This window comes from Diadema antillarum, unplaced genomic scaffold (assembly GCF_040938485.1).
Source record: "Diadema antillarum isolate AM-2024a unplaced genomic scaffold, OU_Dant_1.0 scf00000160, whole genome shotgun sequence".
NCBI lineage: Eukaryota > Metazoa > Echinodermata > Echinoidea > Diadematoida > Diadematidae > Diadema > Diadema antillarum.
This window is the reverse complement of record NW_027271049.1, coordinates 1,625,467-1,645,914: the sequence shown is the minus strand read 5'-3', so window position 1 is coordinate 1,645,914 and position 20,448 is coordinate 1,625,467. Positions and strand designations below refer to the sequence as shown.

General features: G+C 37.9%; 1 protein-coding gene across 1 annotated transcript in view; it reads left to right on the top strand.

Moving 5' to 3' along the window:
* Positions 1-5,051: 5,051 nt before the first annotated feature.
* The window catches only part of LOC139722181 (cytochrome P450 3A14-like), a 68,258-nt gene continuing 52,861 nt past the window's right edge, over positions 5,052-20,448 (top strand). Inside the window, exons 1-3 of the mRNA XM_071633497.1 lie at positions 5,052-5,200; positions 6,088-6,225; positions 7,184-7,346. Coding sequence (XP_071489598.1) covers positions 5,052-5,200; positions 6,088-6,225; positions 7,184-7,346 — 450 coding nt within the window. The remainder of the gene's footprint in view (positions 5,201-6,087; positions 6,226-7,183; positions 7,347-20,448) is intronic.

Here is a 20,448-nt window from a genome sequence, read left to right as displayed (position 1 = left end):
TCCCCCCTCCCACGACGGTAAGAACTTTTTGCATTTTGATATTGCAAATGGTGCAATTTGATGCATGTTTTTGCTCGTTTTATCGACGTGAAACAGTCCCACTTGTTTAAAGTAGCAGTATATTTTAGTGTAGATTATTATGAAACAATTTGCCTTTAAAATGGTGAAATCTAAATGCACTTCTTGTATTAATTCTTTTCACTGAATATCATGAACGCGACTGAACCCGAGCGAGTGGAGCGAGCGAGGGGGGAGGGGAGGGTGTGGGAGGGGGGTGTCCCCCCTCCCACGGTGAGAACTTTTTGCATTTTGACGTTGCAAATGGTGCAATTTGATGCATGTTTTTGCGTGTTTCAACGAGTTGAAACAGTCCCACTTGTTTAAGGTTGCAGTATATTTTAGTGTAGATTATTATTGAACAATTTGCCTATAAAATGGTATAATTTAAATACACTAGTCTTCTTGTATTAATTCTTACACTGAATATCATGAACGCTGTCTGTTCAGCAATCAAGCAGAAAAAGCATGCACACGAGGGTGTAGATAGGGGCATATCCCCTGCCACACGAAGGTGATTTTGCGTTTTCAGACCTGAAATTCAGCGATCTGGTGCAAAGTTTTGGTGCAATACTTTTTCATCGAATTGTTAAAATCACGGAATTTAGCTCTTATTCCAAATGTGCACCATCTGTGTGTATGTATAAAGTCTAGTGAGGTAGAGCTTAGGGGAAGGGGGATTCCCCCTCCCGCTCGCGGAGCTTATTGCGTTTTTATAATTGAAATAAAGCGATCTGGGTATAGCCACAGTCTACTTCTATGCATGGCGGGGGGGGGGGGGGGGGGCGAGCAGGGAGAAGGCGTTGCATATGGCGAGTGTTATCTCCACCCTTCCCTTCCGATGGAGCTTTTGCCTTTTTAAGGTTGAAATTGAGATATCTCGTATACGCATATTTGATGGAATCAACATTTGGGAAATCACACACACACAAAAAAAAAAAATGGGGGGGGGGGGCTGAGGGAGGAAAGGGTCGATTAAAAGGGGGAATTCCCCTTATACATGAAGGAACCTTGAGTTTTCGGAATATAAGTGATAAGTCTTGTGCACTCAGAATTATTCATAATTTTTTGTAAATCTAAAAAGTGTACTTAGCTAGGGAAAGAGGCACAGAGGGGGAGGGTTTGGGAGGGGGATACCCCCTCCCAAGCACGAGAGATTTTGCATATTTTGAATTGAAATTCAACGATCTGGTGCACACTTTGAGTGAAATATTCCAAAAAAAAATATCTTATTTGATGAAAGGTTGCAAAGGAGACCCGCTTCATGTGCATGCATACAGTATACACGCATTTTTTTTTTTCCGCCTCCCAAATCCCCGGTCCAAATCTTAGGGGGGGCGACCGCCCCCATCGCCCCCCCCCCTGGCTACGCCAGTGTACAACACTTTGCCTATAAATGGTATAATTCAAATAAACTTCTAGTAATAATTCTTACACTGATGTCATGAACGCGACCGAGCCCGAGCAAGGGGGAGGCTGTGGGAGGGGGTTGTTCCCCCTATAAATGGATTATGGCATGACGGTGTGAAACGACAAATTACGGGCAGCAATATCAGGAGAATGGCATAACGATTACATGCGAGCGAGCGGAGCGAGCGAGCTTGAAAATTTTGACATTTTACAGTCCAAAAACTGCCGTTTGTAGCCATATTTTTTTTCTGCTTTGGAAATTGGGGGGGGGGGGGGTGCATCGGCCGCACCTGCTGGCAATTACTGGCAGCAATATCAGGAGAGCATAACGATTACATGTGAGCGTGCGGAGCGAGCGAGCTTGAAAATTTTACATTTTACAGTCCAAAAACTGCCGTTCTTAGCCATATTTTTTTTTTCGCGTTGGAAATTAGGGGGGGGGGGGGCGCACCGGGCGGAACTGCTGGCAATTACTGGCAGCAACATTAGGTGAATTGCAGAACGATTCAATGCGAGCGAGCGAAGAGAGCGAGCTTGAAAATTTTGACATTTTACAGTAAAAAAAAAAAAAAAACCTGCCGTTTGTAGCTATTTTTTTTTTTCGCTTTGGAAATCAAGGGGGGGGGGGGGCGCGCACCGGGCGCAACTGCTGCCTGGCAGTAACATCAGAGAAGAATTGCATAAAGATTAAATGCGAGCGAGCTTGAAAATTTTGACATTTTACAGTCCAAAAACTGTCGTTTGAAGCTATATCTTTTTTGCTTTCGAAATTAAGGGGGGCGCACCGGGCGCAACTGCTGGCAATTACTGGCAGCAATTATATCAGGAGAATTTAAATGCGAGCGAGCGGAGCGAGCGAGCTTGAAAATTGTGACATTTTACAGTCCCCAAACTGCCGTTTGTAGCTATATTTTTTCGCTTTGGAAATTAAGGGGGGGGGGGCGCACCGGGCGCAACTGCCGGCAATTACTGGCAGTAACTTCAGGAGAATGGCGTTACGACTAAATTTTACAGTCCAAAAACTGCCGTTTGAAGCTATATCTTTTTTTTTTTTTTGCTCTCGAAGTTAAGGGGAGGGGGTGCACCGGGCGGAACTGCTGGCAATTACTGGCAGCAATATCAGGAGAATTTTAATGCGAGCGAGCGGAGCGAGCGAGCTTGAAAATTTTGACATTTTACAGTCCAAATACTGCCGTTTGAAGCTATATTTTTTCGCTTTGGAAATTAAGGGGGGGGGGGAGGAACGCCCGGTGCGCCCCTCCCCCTGGATCCGCCACTCGTAGCCAAGGGTGTCGGTTTATGTTCATGACTGGGGGAGGTATGACCAGCGAGGTGGCGTCGAAGTGACCAAGCGGGGGAAGGATGTCCAAAATCTGCACTTTAGAGCATCTCCTAATAAATGTGCGTGTTTGATTGTGTGTGTGTTTTGCATGGAAAAGTTAGGAATTAGCCAAGGTCAAGTCTTTTCATTGGCAATGCAAGATATTTTTATATAGACTAGTATGTAAAGCAACACTGCAAAATCAATGGTCTAGCTTTGATATAACGAAGCGTATACAAGGTACAAAGGTGTAAATTCTACATCACATTGCGCAACATTGTAGCGACTCTTTTTACCGTTCGGATGTTCTGATCTAAGTACGCACTGGGCACATCCTGCTTATAATTATGCAGAATGCCAACCAGGAATCACGCTGAATCACAATCTTTTGTCGGCTCCGGGCTTTTTGAACAAAGTTTCACAATACATATACCTATTTAATAATGTTTAAAAGAAATCATAGAAAAATATCTTATTTCTTGATCACGCTTTCATTCAAAAGCAGTTTACTAACCCTTGAATTACTATTTTGGTAAGTCTTTTTTTTAACCAGAGGATGGGGGGGGGGGGGGTACCCCCGCCCCCCGTGCGCCCCCCCCCCCCCCCCTCCGTTGTACAGATTTCTAACAAAAAAGCAAGAAAATCTCTTCATCGCGGGAATTATGATTATGTGGGGTGGGGCAAATGGTGCGCTTACCTTCCAATATTTTTTTATGCATGGGGCAACAATTTTTTTTTCTTTCAAAAGCAACAAAATCTTCTAATTTCGGGAATTCTTAATTATGTGAGGGGTGAGGGGGGGGGGGGCAAAATCATAATATGCTTGCCCCTCCAATATTTTTATGGGGGCAACTTTTTTTTTCTGTCAAAAAAAAGGTAAGAAAATCTTCTTGTCTCTGGAATTATGGAGGGGGAGGGGTGGGCACAATGATATGCTTGCCCCTCCATTTCTTTTTTTTTTAATGAGGCTAAGGCTCGCTCTTGAGCTGGCAATATGGATTGGTCAGAAGTAACGTAAATAGACCCTACATACTTGTAAGTAGCACACGTACATGCAAACGTGTACGTGCTCCGTACCGTAGGGATGTACAGTACGTTCGATAAATAGTAAACACTGTATAGAATACTAGTAGATAATTATGTATAAAATCAGCGCTGCCAGAACCAGGGGTGCGAATTGTTTTTGCCCACGATATATATATATATATATATATATATATATATATATTTTTTTTTTTTTTTTTTTTTTTTTGTCCCTGGTGCAAAATTGAAGAAAAAAAAGAAAATAATAATCATTTAGCGTCCGGCGTTGAGGTCGCTGGCGAACTGAAGTTTTGTTTTTTTTTTTTTTTTTTAAGGATCTGAAGGGGGGTGCGTTCGCACCCAACGCACCCCCCCTGGTGACGCCCATGATGCCATGCAATGGGAAGCTGGCCCTACTCGGAAATTATTAGTACATGTATTCGGAAACTCCCGTGGTGAATTGTCGAGTAGAACCCGGGGCAAAGTGGACCAAGAATTTCAGTCCAGCCGAAATAAGGATTCAAATCAGAGTAAAGCAAAACATTTATACTTGGTTTAGGCCTATAATTTCACCTTAGGACTACAGCTATAAAACTTGATAGTAAGATTTTGTCTCAGATGATGGGTTATTTAAGAATCGGTATGAACCGATTTTTAAATCGAACCGATGACCTTTGGGGCAAATGCAACACTGAACGGGGAAAAACCTAAAGGTTGTCTTAATATGTGAAGACCATCATACCCCTGGTAAGTTGCAGAACTATGAACTCATACATTCTTGCATAATTTTAAAGGTCCTGTTTCCTTTAAAGCACTACTAGCTTCAAAACTATAGGGTGTCCTCATTATTGTTATTTTTTAACGTCCATGTATGTATTGTGATCTTTTCAATGTATTCTTAGACTGCACTACTCTGTATAGAAACAAATCGCTGTAACATAAATTATTTTTAAAGAATTGTATGCAATTCTCGTGAACTGTCGCATCACGTGGCCAACCCCACGACAGGGATTTATGGCGTAAAAGCAAGTAATCGATATCAAACTCAAATATTTTAATCGAGGTTAGCTGTAGTCCAACATCGCATTATCACGTTGCATTGCAAACTTTAATCTGACCGCTTGGACTAGTCATATTTTTGCTCTTACATCAACTTTCCTCCACGAAGGCAATGACGTTCTTTACGGCTGGATATGAGACTACCAACAGTTTACTTGATTTCGTCATCTATATCCTCGCAATGCATCCTGAGATTCAAGAGAAGCTGATCAGGGAAATTGATGAGATGACCCCCTCTCGCGACTCAGTCGGATACACGTCCACCTCCACCATGCGCTACCTAGATCAGGTCGTGTGTGAGACCCTGAGAATATACCCGCCTGCAACCATGTGAGTGCCCTCATCCAGGGACCCGTTGCATAAAAGTTACTATTATGGTAACTTTGCCATCAAGTGGTAACTACCATGGTAACGGCCAATCAAAATCAAGAATTCCATGGGAGTTACCATTGGATGGCAAAGTTACCATGATAACTTTTATGCAACGGGCCCCAGATCTCGATATTCGCGGTGGCCCGGTAGCCCGGTGGCCCGGGGCCACTAAAAAATTGATGCCGCACCACCAAACTTCCAAAAAGCTATCTTTTTGTTGCCCGATCGAACACTTGCGATTCAAAATGATGAATTATTGTTATATTTTTTCTTATTTCGGCCCACAGCATCGTTTTCTCGGGCCACTTCAGATTTAAAAATTTTAGTGGCCCCGACGGGCAATCATACGGGAAAAAAAGTTAGTGTCATGCTCCGCATAATCTACATACTTCCAAATATAACGGATTCTATTTTGCAAATCAATCGTATCATTTATTTCGTCTTCTCATGATGCTTTTATCGTAATAATTACCTTTACTTCCCCCCCCCCCCTCATTTCATGGTCTATAGTGGATAGTAGTCGGGACTTTTGAACAAGAGATTCTGAGTTCAGTCTCCTTCTCAGACAGCCATGTCTAGACGCAGGCCATCCTATCAGAGCTTCAATGCGAGTGAAAATAATTTTGCACTTATCTCCACCCAAATACGTCAACTATACTTTATCGATTCCGTTGGCCTCTTTGGGTGTTTGATGTGATGATATTATGATAATAAGGTTTTCGATAGCAATTCGATTGACCGAAGACAATCAAAATAGATACCCTTGTTGGCTTACAGCTAGGCCTACCGTATAAGAAGGATTATCTGTTCTGACGAGCTTCTTTCTTTTGGGCTTAATATTCCAGTCTGAGCAGGATCTGCAACGAGACGTTCACGTACAATGGCATTACCGTGGAGAAAGGCGTTAAAATCTTCATTCCCATTTACACCATACATCACGACGAGGAATACTGGCCGGATCCACAGAAGTTTGATCCTTCCAGGTATATTAACACAAATCAGGCGCTAATGAGAATGTCTTTCCAAGTGGATATTTCAAGTTCCATGGAATCAAACTACGTAGAAAAAAACTACATAAACACCATTATGCATTGTTACTCTGCATGGTTAAAATTGAATTACATAGAAATTATTTCAAATTCGGCGTCATCGTTTGATACGATATAACACAAGGTATAAGCGATTCCTCAGAGTACACAGCGTACCGACACTGGTTACCAATCGCGAGGGAGGAAGTCGAATATTTTGCATAATTCCCAACAAAGGTCGTCATGTGTCATGTGAAGTTATTCACAATATAGCGCATACCGTCAACTTGAATTTTTTCATGATAGTTCGTGGTATCACCAAGTTTAAAGAGCACGCACATTCATAATACACGACCTATATCATGTAAACATAACACCCTAGTATACAATCCGATAAGTAAGTTACTGTAGCCCAAGTGCAGAGTATGATGTGTTATGGTAAATTAGGGTCCTGTACATGATGATTGTGTGTGTGCGTGTGTATGTGTGTGTGTGGGGGGGGGGTGAATAAGTTGTCTAAGATAATGCCAAACAGAGAATGCTCGCTTGGCATACTTGGGTATGGAAAACAACTTGTATTGGTTAGCATTTATTTCCTGTGCAAACTCAACCCATCATTGTTATTGTGAATACAGTCTATACGTCGGCGCAGGTCCGCGAACTTGCCAATTTTCTAGCAAGTTGTAGCGCCTACAATGCATGAGTAACATGTCAAATATTGAGGTACGTGTAAAGGAAAGCTAAGCAACTAGAATAAACAATTGAACAGTAACTTGATCACGATTTGTTGTAATGATATTGCATTTAATGAAATCAAATGCAAGAGGCATGTACATTTTCCCATTGAGTCAGTTAAAGGGGAAGAATGTTTGTTGACCAGTACAAGACAATTTAGCGCATTTTTCCCGTACAGATTCAGCAAGGAGAATAAAGAGCGCCGCCACCCGTTGGCCTGGCTGCCATTCGGAACCGGACCCCGCCACTGCATTGGGATGAGGTTCGCTCTGATGGTGGCTAAACTAGGAATTGTCCGGGTGCTGCAGAATTATCGATTCGAAACCTGTCCCCAGACAGAGGTGAGGTTTTGTTTGTTTGTTTGTATGCTTGGTTTTCTTTAAGACGCCCGAGATTTTGAACTCCCAAGCGGAGGTTTCTGTGAACAAACACTAATCACATCGCTAGACAGTGGATATAGACGCCTGTCCGGTGCTCACGAGGTTGTCGGTTCAAATCCTCTCCGAGTATGTATGCCCATGACTTCTTTCATGTTTCTTTTGTCATTGATAGAACCAAACACTGATTAATTCGGTCCTTGTAAAGTCGAAGAATGGCAAGGAGTCAATCAGTTGCAATGTCAAAATGAATTGTATAATCACGCAATATTGTAGATTGTAAATGAAAGATGCATGATATTTATCAATTATGTTCAATATGGAGGGGTACGTAAAGAGCAGGGCTTGTGGTGTATTTTCATGTGTTGTAATTTATGTATTTACTGTTTGTGTACATGGTATAAATAAATGAAAATAAAGTTCTGCGTCGATGTGTAATATAAGACTTCGAAGTAAGAGTCATATGACACACACACACACACACATATATTATATATATAAACACTAAACAAAAAGTAAGTTCCCCCTAAAACAAACATCATTATTTCATGAATCAGGAACCTTCGAGGAAATCTGAATACAGGATCATGTAGCTGTAGTTCTCGGCTAACTTTCATATGAAATTCAGTGGATATCACTGGGTCACGCTTGAGTGAACATGACTTAAAGTCAAAATGGTCACTTTTTGAAGTTCACAAGCCCAATTTTGCAACTTTGATTTGGTGATATCTTAACAAATTTTAATTTTCCAGGATGAAAATGAATGCAACGTGTAATTTATGTGCTTCTTATCGTACTATGTGACTTATGCACAAAATTTCACGGTTGAGTGAACACGGGGTGAAAATTACCAAAATGGCCGATTTGACATGTTTCTCGTGGCAATTTCTATCAATTGAGATTAAATTCGGGTGTTGAACAGTTTTTACATACAATTCACGTAATTTCACGGTTGAATGAGCACATTAAAAACAAAGAAAAATAACAATGTAAATTGTGCAGTAAGTATTGCGATAATTTTACGCTCTGAAATCAACTGTATGATGCTTTTTTATATTGTGCTAATACCCAAACGCATATTAGTGACCACCTGACATTTCAGTCACGCTTCAATAAGCACGTGAGGCTTGACACCCTCTTTTTTAACCTACAAAATGAAAAATTGGCAGTTTGCCCATAATCTCCATGGTAAGTTCATGTGAAGAGGAGGAATTTATGCTTTAGAAAGCTAACGATGGCTTTTGCATGCAATGTGGTATATTTTACGGTTGAATGACCACATCATGAAACAATTATTATTAAAACCATCCAGCAGGTGTTGCATTGATCTTCTGCATTTGAAATCAACTGGAAAACATCTCGTTATTGCGTTTAGGACCGATATAAATGTCTCAGCGATCCTTGGCATTCCTTCAAAATTTTACACGTCAAAGGGTACATGGTGCCGGAAACCCTCCTTATAATCCATGGCTACCTTTGATTAAATATTGAAGTATTCGTGGGGAAATTGGTCTGCCTTTAATTTGATGAAATCCCCTTGTTGGAGCAGAGATGAGAAATTATGCAAATTAAATCTTCGGGCCTTTGTTCTCGCTACTGAATACTAATTTTGGCATTAAGCTCTTGATCTTTGTAAAGTCATGAAGTCATGCATTAACTGAAAGGGAAAATAAATGCAATTAATCATTGACATGGTGCCAAATTTCACTTTTGTTCAACATCAATATCCTCCCGTGCTGCACATATGCATGGAGAGCCTGGAGACAGATATTGATTGTGGTGAGAAACATGTAGTGGCCTTTATGATTGTGATGGTGATGATAGTTGCTTAAAATGTTGGTTGACTATTATGCGATCGTTATGGCAATATAACACAGATTGGGGAGCATCTGCACTCACTTTTTAGGCTCTATCCACTTACACCGCTGAACACGTCTTCAAAACCAACCAAATGTAAATCTTATGGGAATTTCAGCCACGAAAATGGTTTTGACCTGCACACTTTGCTCATCTTATGTGCTCACTGAAGCATGTCACAATGTCATTTTTTTATTGAAATGTTATTTTTTTCATTGAATTCAGAGTAATTTCCTAACATTTCAACTAAAACATAAAAAACAATGAATATTTCTTATTATTTAGGGTAAAAAAGGGTTTTCCAGCCCCACATGCTCATTGAAGCGTGACTAAAATGTCAGGTGATCACTGTACGCACAGTGGTATTAAACATAATACAAAAAACATTAAAACAATTGATTTCAGTGCGCAAAATTATCGCAATACTTACTGCACAATTCAAATTGCTATTTTTCTTTGTTTTTAATGTGCTCATTCAACCGTGAAATTACGTGAATTGTGTGTAAAAACTGTTCAACACACGAATTTAATCTCAATTGATAGAAATTACCACGAGAAACATGTCAAATCGGCCATTTTGGTAATTTTCACCCCGTGTTCACTCAACCGAAACTTTTGTGCACAAGTCACATGGTACGATAAGAAGCACATAAATTGTACGTTGCATGCATTTTTATCCTGGAAAATTGAAATTCGTTCCGATATCACCAAATCAAAGTTGCAAAAATGCGCTTGTGAACTTCAAAAAGTGACCATTTTGACTTTAAGTCATGCTCACTCAAGCGTGACCAAGTGATATCCACTGAATTTCACATGAAAGGTAGCCGAGAACTACAGCTACATGATCCTGTATTCAGATTTCCTCAGAGGTTCCCGATTCATAAATTACACAGGTTTGTTTTAGGGGGAACTTACTTTTTGTTTAGTGTTTATATATATATATATATATATATATATATATATATATATATACATATATATATATTATGTGTGTGTGTATTTCAATTGACTTATTTGAAATCATTCCTAATTTTGAATTTCTTCGTATCAATCATTGTATTACAGATACCCCCAAAGCAGGGTGAAAATGTCTTCAGGTTTCTGATTCCACGTAACGGTATCATTCTCAAAGCTGTGGCGCGCAAAGATGTTTCAGCGTAATAGCGCCACCGTCGACTTGTCAAACGCCAGGCTTGGACCAGACTAGCCCCTGACTTTTTTAAAGTATCATAATTTTCCCGAATATAATCTCCCTTATTTTTTGGTGTTTTTTTCCTGATAGGTAACATGCACACGTAAACTGCGAGGAGTGAGTTTGTCAAAAAAGAATATAATGGTGTATGAATTATTTACGATGTAAATCGTCGATAACGTTTTGCATGATATCATGATCCCTTAAGAAACAGAGAGAGAGAGAGAGAGAGAGAGAGAAAAAGACAGACGGAGAGAGAGAGAGAGAGAGAGAAAGAGAGGGTGGCGAAAGTTGGATGCTGGATGCGGAGCATATTTTGAAATTAGTAGGTAAACTTGAACATCGATTGGGGCAAATTAACTCCAACAAAAATTTCCACGACATGATTGCGGGAAACGAAATCTTCGGAAAAAAGATCGGCTAGGTTTAGATTTCTTCTTTCTTTCTTTTGTTTTCAATTATAGGACAGTCACAGAATGTGGAGAAGTGATTACTCAACATGCTCAAGAGATATTTCATCAGGGACTTTGAGATTTTCGCGACAAGGACGTTCAGAGGAAAAAAAAACACCCTGTTTTGAGCATGCGCAAAATCGCTTATCAAAAACGATCTATCTATAGCTCGCGTCGTCTGAGTTTTCTTTACGCGTTCTTGGCTGTTTTTACGTCCTCTCAATTTCACGTAGCCTGTGGAGGGTAGACTAAGCGCGTAATTCGAAATGTTGCTGTATCGCAATTAGACTCGATTCAGACACACTGAAAATATACAAGCCCAGACAGCATTGGCTAAAAGGCTATTCACGACGCAGAGAGCTACTTGGAGAATTGATCATACAGGGGCGCCATTTTATCTTTAAATAGGTTGCGTTCTCGCGTAATCTATAAAAAACTACTTTTCAGCACGACGCAGGGAGAGTTGACGTGGTCTATGCAGCACAGTCTTATCGAGACAAAGTGTTTACTCCCAGGTCGCCCTGTTTATATGCGAAGACACATTTTCATACAGCGCATACACAATAATGCTTGTGTAAGCTAATTTCGAATGATGTAATTTTAGACAAAATAGTGAATGGTCACGAGTGATATGGTACAAGATTTCTCACGAGGTGAAAGATGTAGAGGCGCTCTATTCAACGAGGCGAAGCCGGGTTGAATAGTGTTTTCAGATGGTATGCTATCATTGACTTGTAACTGAATTGACTGGAATTAGAGTACTAGGCCTACATTACGATCAATAGTTAATGTCAAGATAGTTACATACCGACAAATAATACGTCGAGACTTAATCGCCAGCAGTATTTTAGCTAATCTTGTTACAAATATTCAAAAGCTTTAAAAAAAATAATTGAGAGTTTGGGACAATTTTGATTGAAAAAAGCATGAAAACATTCAGAAAACATGCAATATTGCCCTTTTTATGCATTACTATGGGCTCAATGCAGCATTGTACTGACAAGAACACAAAATGTATCTTATACCACTAAATTCTGTATGTTAATGAGAAAATACAACTCTCTCTCTCTCTTTTTAGAAAAAGGAGATATACTGTACCTAAATTCCCCCAATGACCCGTTTTCTATGCACATCCAATAGTAATTATCATATACACTTATTTTTTGCATCCCTGCAAATCACCCCTAAATTGTATACACGGGATCTAGTTTGTGTACGGGGAGAACAAAATAACTTAGGAATAAAACGAAACCAACCATACACTTCATAATTACTTTGTAAGATTCGACTCTTGTCCGCATTAAGTTTGATTTGATTTGATTTGATTTTTGAATTTTCACAAAATAAATACGAAGTCAACAATTTCTAATGCTAATCACATTATATCCATCAGAAAAAAAATAGACATAATGATATATATACTGTAATAATAACGAAATATTGTATAGGTGAGTTAAAATCATTTCAAAATTGGAAAATCATTGATTATTCAACCGTATCAATACTAATGCAGGAGGTCGTCATCTTAAGCTGAAGCTTGAATTTGATGACGGCCTCTGGAAAAGCATGTAGCTTAAACTCCATTACTAATCATTTAATACATATTAAATTGTATAACGGAAGAGGGTAGGTACAAAGTACATTAGTGCAAAGGTTGATTTGATTTTTTGATTTTATTGTTCCACATTTCAAAACATCAAACATGATACGATAGATTGAACATAAGATTGAACATAGCGTCGTAAATTACAAAGAATACAAGAGAAGACAATTTAACAAACATGAAATGTGGGGACCTACTAAAAAGGAAAGCTTGTAATGTATAGGTCCGTGTATAATTATATGAAAGTGTTGGTCTTCTTAAACAACCTAGAAACGAAAACTATGAAGGGAAGGAAAGGGACGTAAAAGAAAAGAGCAAAAAGAGCAAAAGAAAGGAATAAAATATACGAAAGCATAGCGAAATACAAAGTAGCCACCTGTAACGCGTTTACAAGACTCCATGTCACCCGAGCAACACAGTTACGTAACTGTAAGAATGCGCAAAAACGCACATGATACATAATGATTCATTAATTCAGGAATAGCCTTGACATAAATGACTCAGTAAAAAAAAACAAAAGGCAAACATGGAATACATATGATGAACAACGAATCTGATAAAGAAGAGGGAGTTCAAATAAAATTGCATGTTGTATTATTACAGATAAGCCTGCACAAGGGATTTTTTTAGTTTACGTTTAAAATAATTCAATGACAACGATTCAGTAATGTCGGAGTCAAGGCTATTCCAGAATGTCGGACCTGTATGTACTATTGTTTTAAGTGTATGTGCAGTTTTGTTGTTTTATCATTGTTAATGCTATTAAAAATTGTGTAGATTGATTTTGATATGAAAGAAATAATACACATAATGTTTATGTATGCATATATATGTATGGACACGAGTCATGTAATGTAACATTGTGGTGGAAAGAATAAAGTGTATCTTGGCAAATATAAACTGTGTCGGCACACTGTGTTGTATTAGACATGGGACTTTTCAGAAAGTTTCAGATTTCAATTCAAAACTGATTCTGAATAAATTTCAAATCAGAACGATATAACACATCAGAAAATAAATACAATCCAAAAGAAAACAAATCAGAAAACTGTTAGACTTAGTCAACTGTCATGGAATCAAGACGAGAGTGAGCATTCATCCTACATAATATTATATAACGATAACACATGCCGTTTCATATTTGTCTTGCGGAGTGAGAATTGAGTAGAAGATACTTTAGTATTATGTGGACATTGCAGAAATTATCACTAAAACTTGGTTCACTTTGATTTTATTCACTGTTATATTTCAGGGTCATGTGTTTGTTACGTGGCATGATGTTTAGGAAGACTATTCCACAAATCAGGCCCATAGTGTCTAAATTTATGTGCCACTAACAATTTTGGAATTTTAAGATGAAAATTTCTGGCATTGCGAGTTAGGTATGAATGAACAGGCCCGTAGCCAGGATTTTTCAAGGGGGGGGGGGGGGTGCGGTCACTAAAAAAATGGACCTTCGGTACCAATACCAATGATGACACACACACACACACACACACACACACAATTATATATATATATATATATATATATTCTTTGGACGACCGAACTACAAAAGTTGTATAAGAATTTGCGCGCGAAGCGCGCCGCAAATTGTGAATTTTGACTGTTTTAATGACGTTTTAAAGTATCGAGGAAATTTGTATTTTTGTCTGTTGCATGCAATTGCGTTACGGTATTTCATCTAGGAAATAGTAAAAACTCATTTTGCCAGGAAGTTGCAAAGTTTAATTGTGTTCGAGACTCTGCGCGCGTAGCGCGCCGCAAAATTGAGAATAGTGATTTTCCTGGTGTTGTTTTAACTTTTATTTTTTCTATTGTATACCCGCGTTAGCAGGCCTGAAGCCAGGATTTTTAAAGGAAGGGGGGATTGCGTTAATTAACAAAACGGTCCTTTGATACTGTCCCGGGAGGGGTAGCGACAATTAAAAGGTGGACACCATGCTCATACATGGACTTTCAAAATGGCCCCTAAACGAGTAATGATCATATGATTTTTTTGGGCCTTAAAAACAAGTATTCCTTAAATGTTTCCTGCACCCTAAAGAAGTACTTCATCATGATTGAACAATATACCATTTTCCCAAATTTCGGCCTTTTTGATACCCTTTGATTATATACGCTCGTACATCACACTTTCCATCTAATCCGTGAGAAAAAACGACCCCTATTACGCGTTTTCTTTAGCGAGTATGGTCACGGTGTCCACCTTTCAGTTGGAGTTGTCCATCCCATTGGATGCTGTTTGGAAGATGAAACATTCACTTTACTATACAGTATATCAGCCGTTGGTATGCGAGTTTGTCAAAAACGAAAATAAATAAGAAAATTTTTAAAACAAAATGAATTGTAAATGTGAACCATTTATATTTTGCCTCCTTGTGGTGGGATATTTCCAGCATTTCCGAACTTTCAAATAATCATTTTAGATTTAATAATATTAAAGGTAGTAGATCCGATTCGCAAACATCTCCAATATCAGTCAAATGTCATATTAACCATCATGCTAAGAAGGTTTTCTTTGTGAAATTTGGAGGTCAGTGAAATTCAAAAATTAAACATCCGTTAGCCATTGGAAGAAGTTGAGTGCAAATTCAGACCTCAGGCTTAGTGCTCAGATGTTATCCTATTTGATTTGATCTGTCTTACTGTGCACACTAAGATACATACTGGAATGGTTATTTCTTATTTATTAAAGTAATTATAGTAGCATATTTGGTTACTAGCTGTCTCTAAGCATTTTCGAATTTGGGCTGCAAAGAGATCCACTACCTTTAAGTTAGAAGAGAGATAAGTAAATAATGATAAAATAAACAAACAAAAAAGAATGAGTTTCTTTTGTAATACTATCTGACAAACTTTTTACTTTACCATTTTACTTCATAGCTCAGCACTTTCCATTCTCTCTCATACCCTCTTACCCATTACATTTAAATGAAATACAACTAAAATGAGTTTGCGTGCCTGCATAATACTCTTTGGAAATTATAAGTGAGAATGTTCTTGGGTTTTGGCTCACTTTAAAATGAGAACCAATAGAACTGTCACAAAATGTATAAGTAATAATCAACAGTACATTTCCGAATTTGGCCTGCAAAGAAATCCGCTACCTGTAAGTTAGAAAAGAGATTAGTAAATAATGATAAAATAAACCACAAAAAAGAATGAGTTTCTACCGCCGTATCCAGAACAGAGCCTGAAACGGTGCAGGCTCAAGAAATCGTTTGTACTAATACGTCTTGAAGTACTGTGTGATACTGTTGACTCAGACTTCTACAAAGCTGTAAGTAAGAATTTTAACCCAATCCGGCTCATTACCTGTGTTTTTTATGAAAAAGATGAATAAAGAATGTAAATTAAATAACGACGCGTCACAATGCAGTCTAACGCTCTCACAATGTTATCATACATAGGGTTTTTCCCTGACTGTTTTTACTCCGGAGCTCTTGCAATATTCAGGCTTTTGTAATACTATCTGACAAACTTTTTACTTTGCCATTTTACTTCATAGCTCAGCATTCTCTCTCATACCCTCTTACCCATTACATTTAAATGAAATACAACTAAATTGAGTTTGCGTGCCTGCATAATACTCTTTGGAAATTATAAGTGAGAATGTTCTTAGGTTTTGGCTCACTTCAAAATGAGAACCAATCGAACTGTCACAACATGAGAAAATGTATAACTAATAGAGAACTGGAGTAAGACAGGCCTTTCATTTTGTTTCGTCTCTCCTGATCGTTCGTAAGAAATGCTAATTCATGACCACCTTTTCACAATTTGATTGGAGCATGCATTCATAATGGAAAATAGTTGACATAATAATCTATCCCCAGGCATTATCATGCCAACATGTACTTATATGTACATGTACTATATCTTTGTGAGACGTAGATATAAAATGTCTCAGGTTTTCGATTATAGTAATTTCGAGGAATTTCTTTAATTTTTATCATATGTGACCGTGCACCTCAAAACGAACATAAAGTCGCACACACTGATTTTGCGTGAGGACTGAAAATAAGTGAAGTGGGTCAACCTAACCGAACTTGACTTTTTCATATTTTCTGAAAGAGAGGGTCTTCCCTTACATTATGCTAAAATTTGGTATCATAAAATGGGCAGGAATTACTGTGTTTTTTAGCAGTTTATCTCGAACATTTTTTGGTAGAATAGTGTGGTTAGGTGTGTCTTTAGAATCCCTTTTTCATTTCTGAAAAACCTTGTCCACACTCTTCACTTTCAACTGATAACTTTTGAAAAGATAGTGTTACCGCTTTGAAAGTTGGCATTGATTATGGACAGAATGTGCTAATGAGGCATGCTTAATTTCAGTTTAATCTGATAATCCCTTCATTGTTGTTACTCTGGTGGTTTACTTCCTGTTTTTTTTTTTTTTTGTCTCATTCATCGCACAGCCAGCACGGTTTGGTAAAGATTAAGGGCTTGAATAGACACTGTACTTTAATAAGAGCCTCTTTTCTCAGTTCACACTTTTCCTGAGTTTGTGCTTTCTTTCCAATATTTAGATAGGTTAGGAGAGTCCATTTGATTTGAGTTATACATCATTTTAAAGCTTAAAGTGTGCTTTTTCAGAATATGGTCTTAACTAAAAATTCATGTCTGGCGACTTTTTGTTTGTTTTGAGGTGCAGGGTCACATTATATGTAAACTTGAGGCTATTAGATTTTCATCCACTTACCTCTGTACCTGTGAAAAAATGCAAGTGTCAACCTCAATGTCATCCACGAATCGCACGTACTCGGGCGGCCAGTGGAAAAAAAAAACACCGGTCACACGCGCCAAGGGCCATGGCATGCAGTGCCAATATAATAATAGCTCGCACAAATTGATACATAACATTTGTGTTTGTGTGCATGGGGACGATCCGATGGTTCATACAACAAAAGGGTTTCGTACAATTATTTTTAACATTGTTAAACGTACCCTTCCACATTTACGTAGCATATAATGTGTCTTTATATTTATTTGGATTGTTATCTTGAGAATTGCTAAAAACCGTTATTATGAAAAAGTGGACCTTTCAGAATTTGGGGGGGGGGGGGTGCGTACGCACCCGACGCACCCACCCCCCCCCCCCCCCCCCCTGGCTACGGGCCTGATGAATACTGTTATTAAAAGCAAAAAAAAAAATAAGATGAAGGAAGTTTTTTTATCAATACATTTAAACGTAAAAACTGCGTCTTGGCAGCTGGAAGAGCATTACTGTCAGCCACTTTTAACGTTTTCAACTTCTGAAACAATTGATCCGTATTGGCAAAATGAGATGATCCTTCACTAATGCCGACTGGTCTTTTTTTTTGTAATAACAAAATAGGATTAATTCTAGTTTTACCACAATTACCCAAAACAATAATGAAAAAAAAAATTATATTTAATACCATGGTATTACATAACAAAAACAAAGTGCTTAAAGGTAAAGTAAACTTCAGTTTAGAGATAATTCCGACACCTCTAACAGATATTAAACTTACGATATAACCTATATGAACATTCCGGCTTAAAGTTTCATCAATAACTACTCCAAAAATAGTGGAATGTTGTTTTTGTTGAATAAATAACTCATTAATCTTAATGTTTACAGGAGTAATAACCGATCTTACATTATAATGTATAAAACAAGTTTTGTACATATTCAAGGATAATTTATTACACCTAAGCCACTCAGAAACTTTCGGTAATTCAACTGATATTTGTGATTAGAATAGAAGTTATATTCGTGTTATCAGTAAATAAAATGAATGATACCAAAATGTGACGGATTAGATACATTATTTACGTACAAAAGAAAGAGGAGAGGCCCTTAACTTGAGCCTTGTTGAACTCCCCTACTAATGGAGAGGAAACACGATTCTGTGCCATTAAATGATACACATTGTTTTCTATTTGAGAGATAATCTTGAAACTATATGAAAACGTATTACCACGTATACCATTCTGATGGGATATTAGAAATCAAGTCGCATGGTTTTGCGTATCAAATGCATTGCTCAGATTTAAAAAAAATACCAATCACATGTTACTTTTTCGACATTGCATTTGAAATTTTGTCGTAAATTTGCAATAATGCTTATTCAGTAGAATGATTTTTTGCCTAAAAACCATTGATTCAAATTCAAAATATTGTGGGCATTCCAAAAAATTCTATAATCTTCAAGTATTTAGGATAAACTCGAAAGTACAGATATTGAGCGGTAAGTGCTTATATGATATACATCATCTTTCTTATAAATGGGAATAACTTTTGCATTCCTAATAAATCTGGGCATATACCCAAATGAAATAGACAGATTAATGACATAGAGAATCTGCTATAAAAACTTATTCTTTCATAACCCTGAGATTAGCGTATTGATGACTTCAGCAGGATTCATATAGGAGTTTAAAACAAGAGACCGGGGGTCTCGCGCTCACCTGAGTATCGCAAGTTTACCTTCCATGCATTCTTGCAGACTCTTACCTGAGAACATTGGAAACTTGTGGTGGGGGTAGCTTTGAGAGCTGGGGGCGTGGTGCCTATTTGCATATTCCATCACACTGGTAAAAATACCTGCCAAGTATAGAAGTAGTATAGTATGTTGGACTATGCAGTTTGGAAAATAAGAGACTTAAAGCCCTACAGATCTGCAATGAACAAACTTGAAACTACACTCATCAATGTACAAACTCACAGTAACTTTGCTTCATCACTTCTAGAGAAGAATTGTAAATATTCATTAATGTTGAGGGGAGGGGGAGAGCATGGTGAATATTAATCATGGGGTTTTCAATAAAAGAGGGAAATTCACAATTTAGGCCCCAATTTAGGCCCCTGGGGCCCCAGGTGGGGCATGGTGCCCACTTGATGGGAATGGGATTCAATCCCCCTAGGGATACCTGCCAAGTTTGGTGAAAATTCATCATGGCATTTTCAAGAAAAAGGTGAAAATGTACAATTTGGTCCCCATAAAGACCCCTCCCGACCCCCTCCCCTGGGTCACTAGGGGGCATCCCTTACCCTGATCCTCCATGAACAAACTTGAAACTACAGTCATCAATATACTAACTCATAGTACACTCACTTTTTCGAGGTCATATTTTTCATAGATTTTAATGAAAATTAATTCATTATGTACCATATAGGTAATTTAATTGGCTATCAAGTTAGTAGGTTCATACAAAAGGAAATTTTCCGCATAAGTGAACACATTCATTTTTGCCCGCCAAGACACGAAAGTAAAAGTTGCAAAATTTGACAAGTTGTCTTTCATTTGGCAATGCTCTTCAAGATAACAATGACAACAAAAGGCCAGTTTAAAACAATGAGAGACATTAATGAAATAGCATAAACAAGTTCTCGTTCTCTTTATTTCTTTATAACCTCAAACAAAAACAAAATGGGAAACTAAAAGGGTAAATTAGGAATTTTCTGTCAGCTTAAACTTTAAACGACGTAGGGAGTAATAACATTAAAAAAATTCTTAATTTTACTCTTTTTATTTAGTAAGCCAAGGATTCATGACATAGATTTAAGAACCAAATATCATTTACAATTCTCCCAATTTGAAAACAAATGGAAATTTCTACCATTTTTATTAACATTGTTTGCTCTCTTATTTCTTTTGAATTATGGCTTGTCCTAAGATTCTTCCCTTTTCTCCATTTTTTTTTTTTTTGCATTTGTTGATATTTTGGGCTTCAAAGATATTATAGAGTTAAAAGGCTCACTTTTGCAACTGAATTCATGTATCTAATATTGTGTTAAATTTGTCTTTTGTTCTAAATGTTATATGGAGGAGCACTTGCGCATGAATGACAACTTGTTCATTTATGCAATTTCTGCTTTTGTGCCTTGAAAGAGAAAAACAAAGGTGTTCGCTCATGCGTAAGGTTTTCCATTTTATTGGCCTGCTAGGCTGATAGCCAAATACATATCCTTCAATATGGAATATAACACATTAA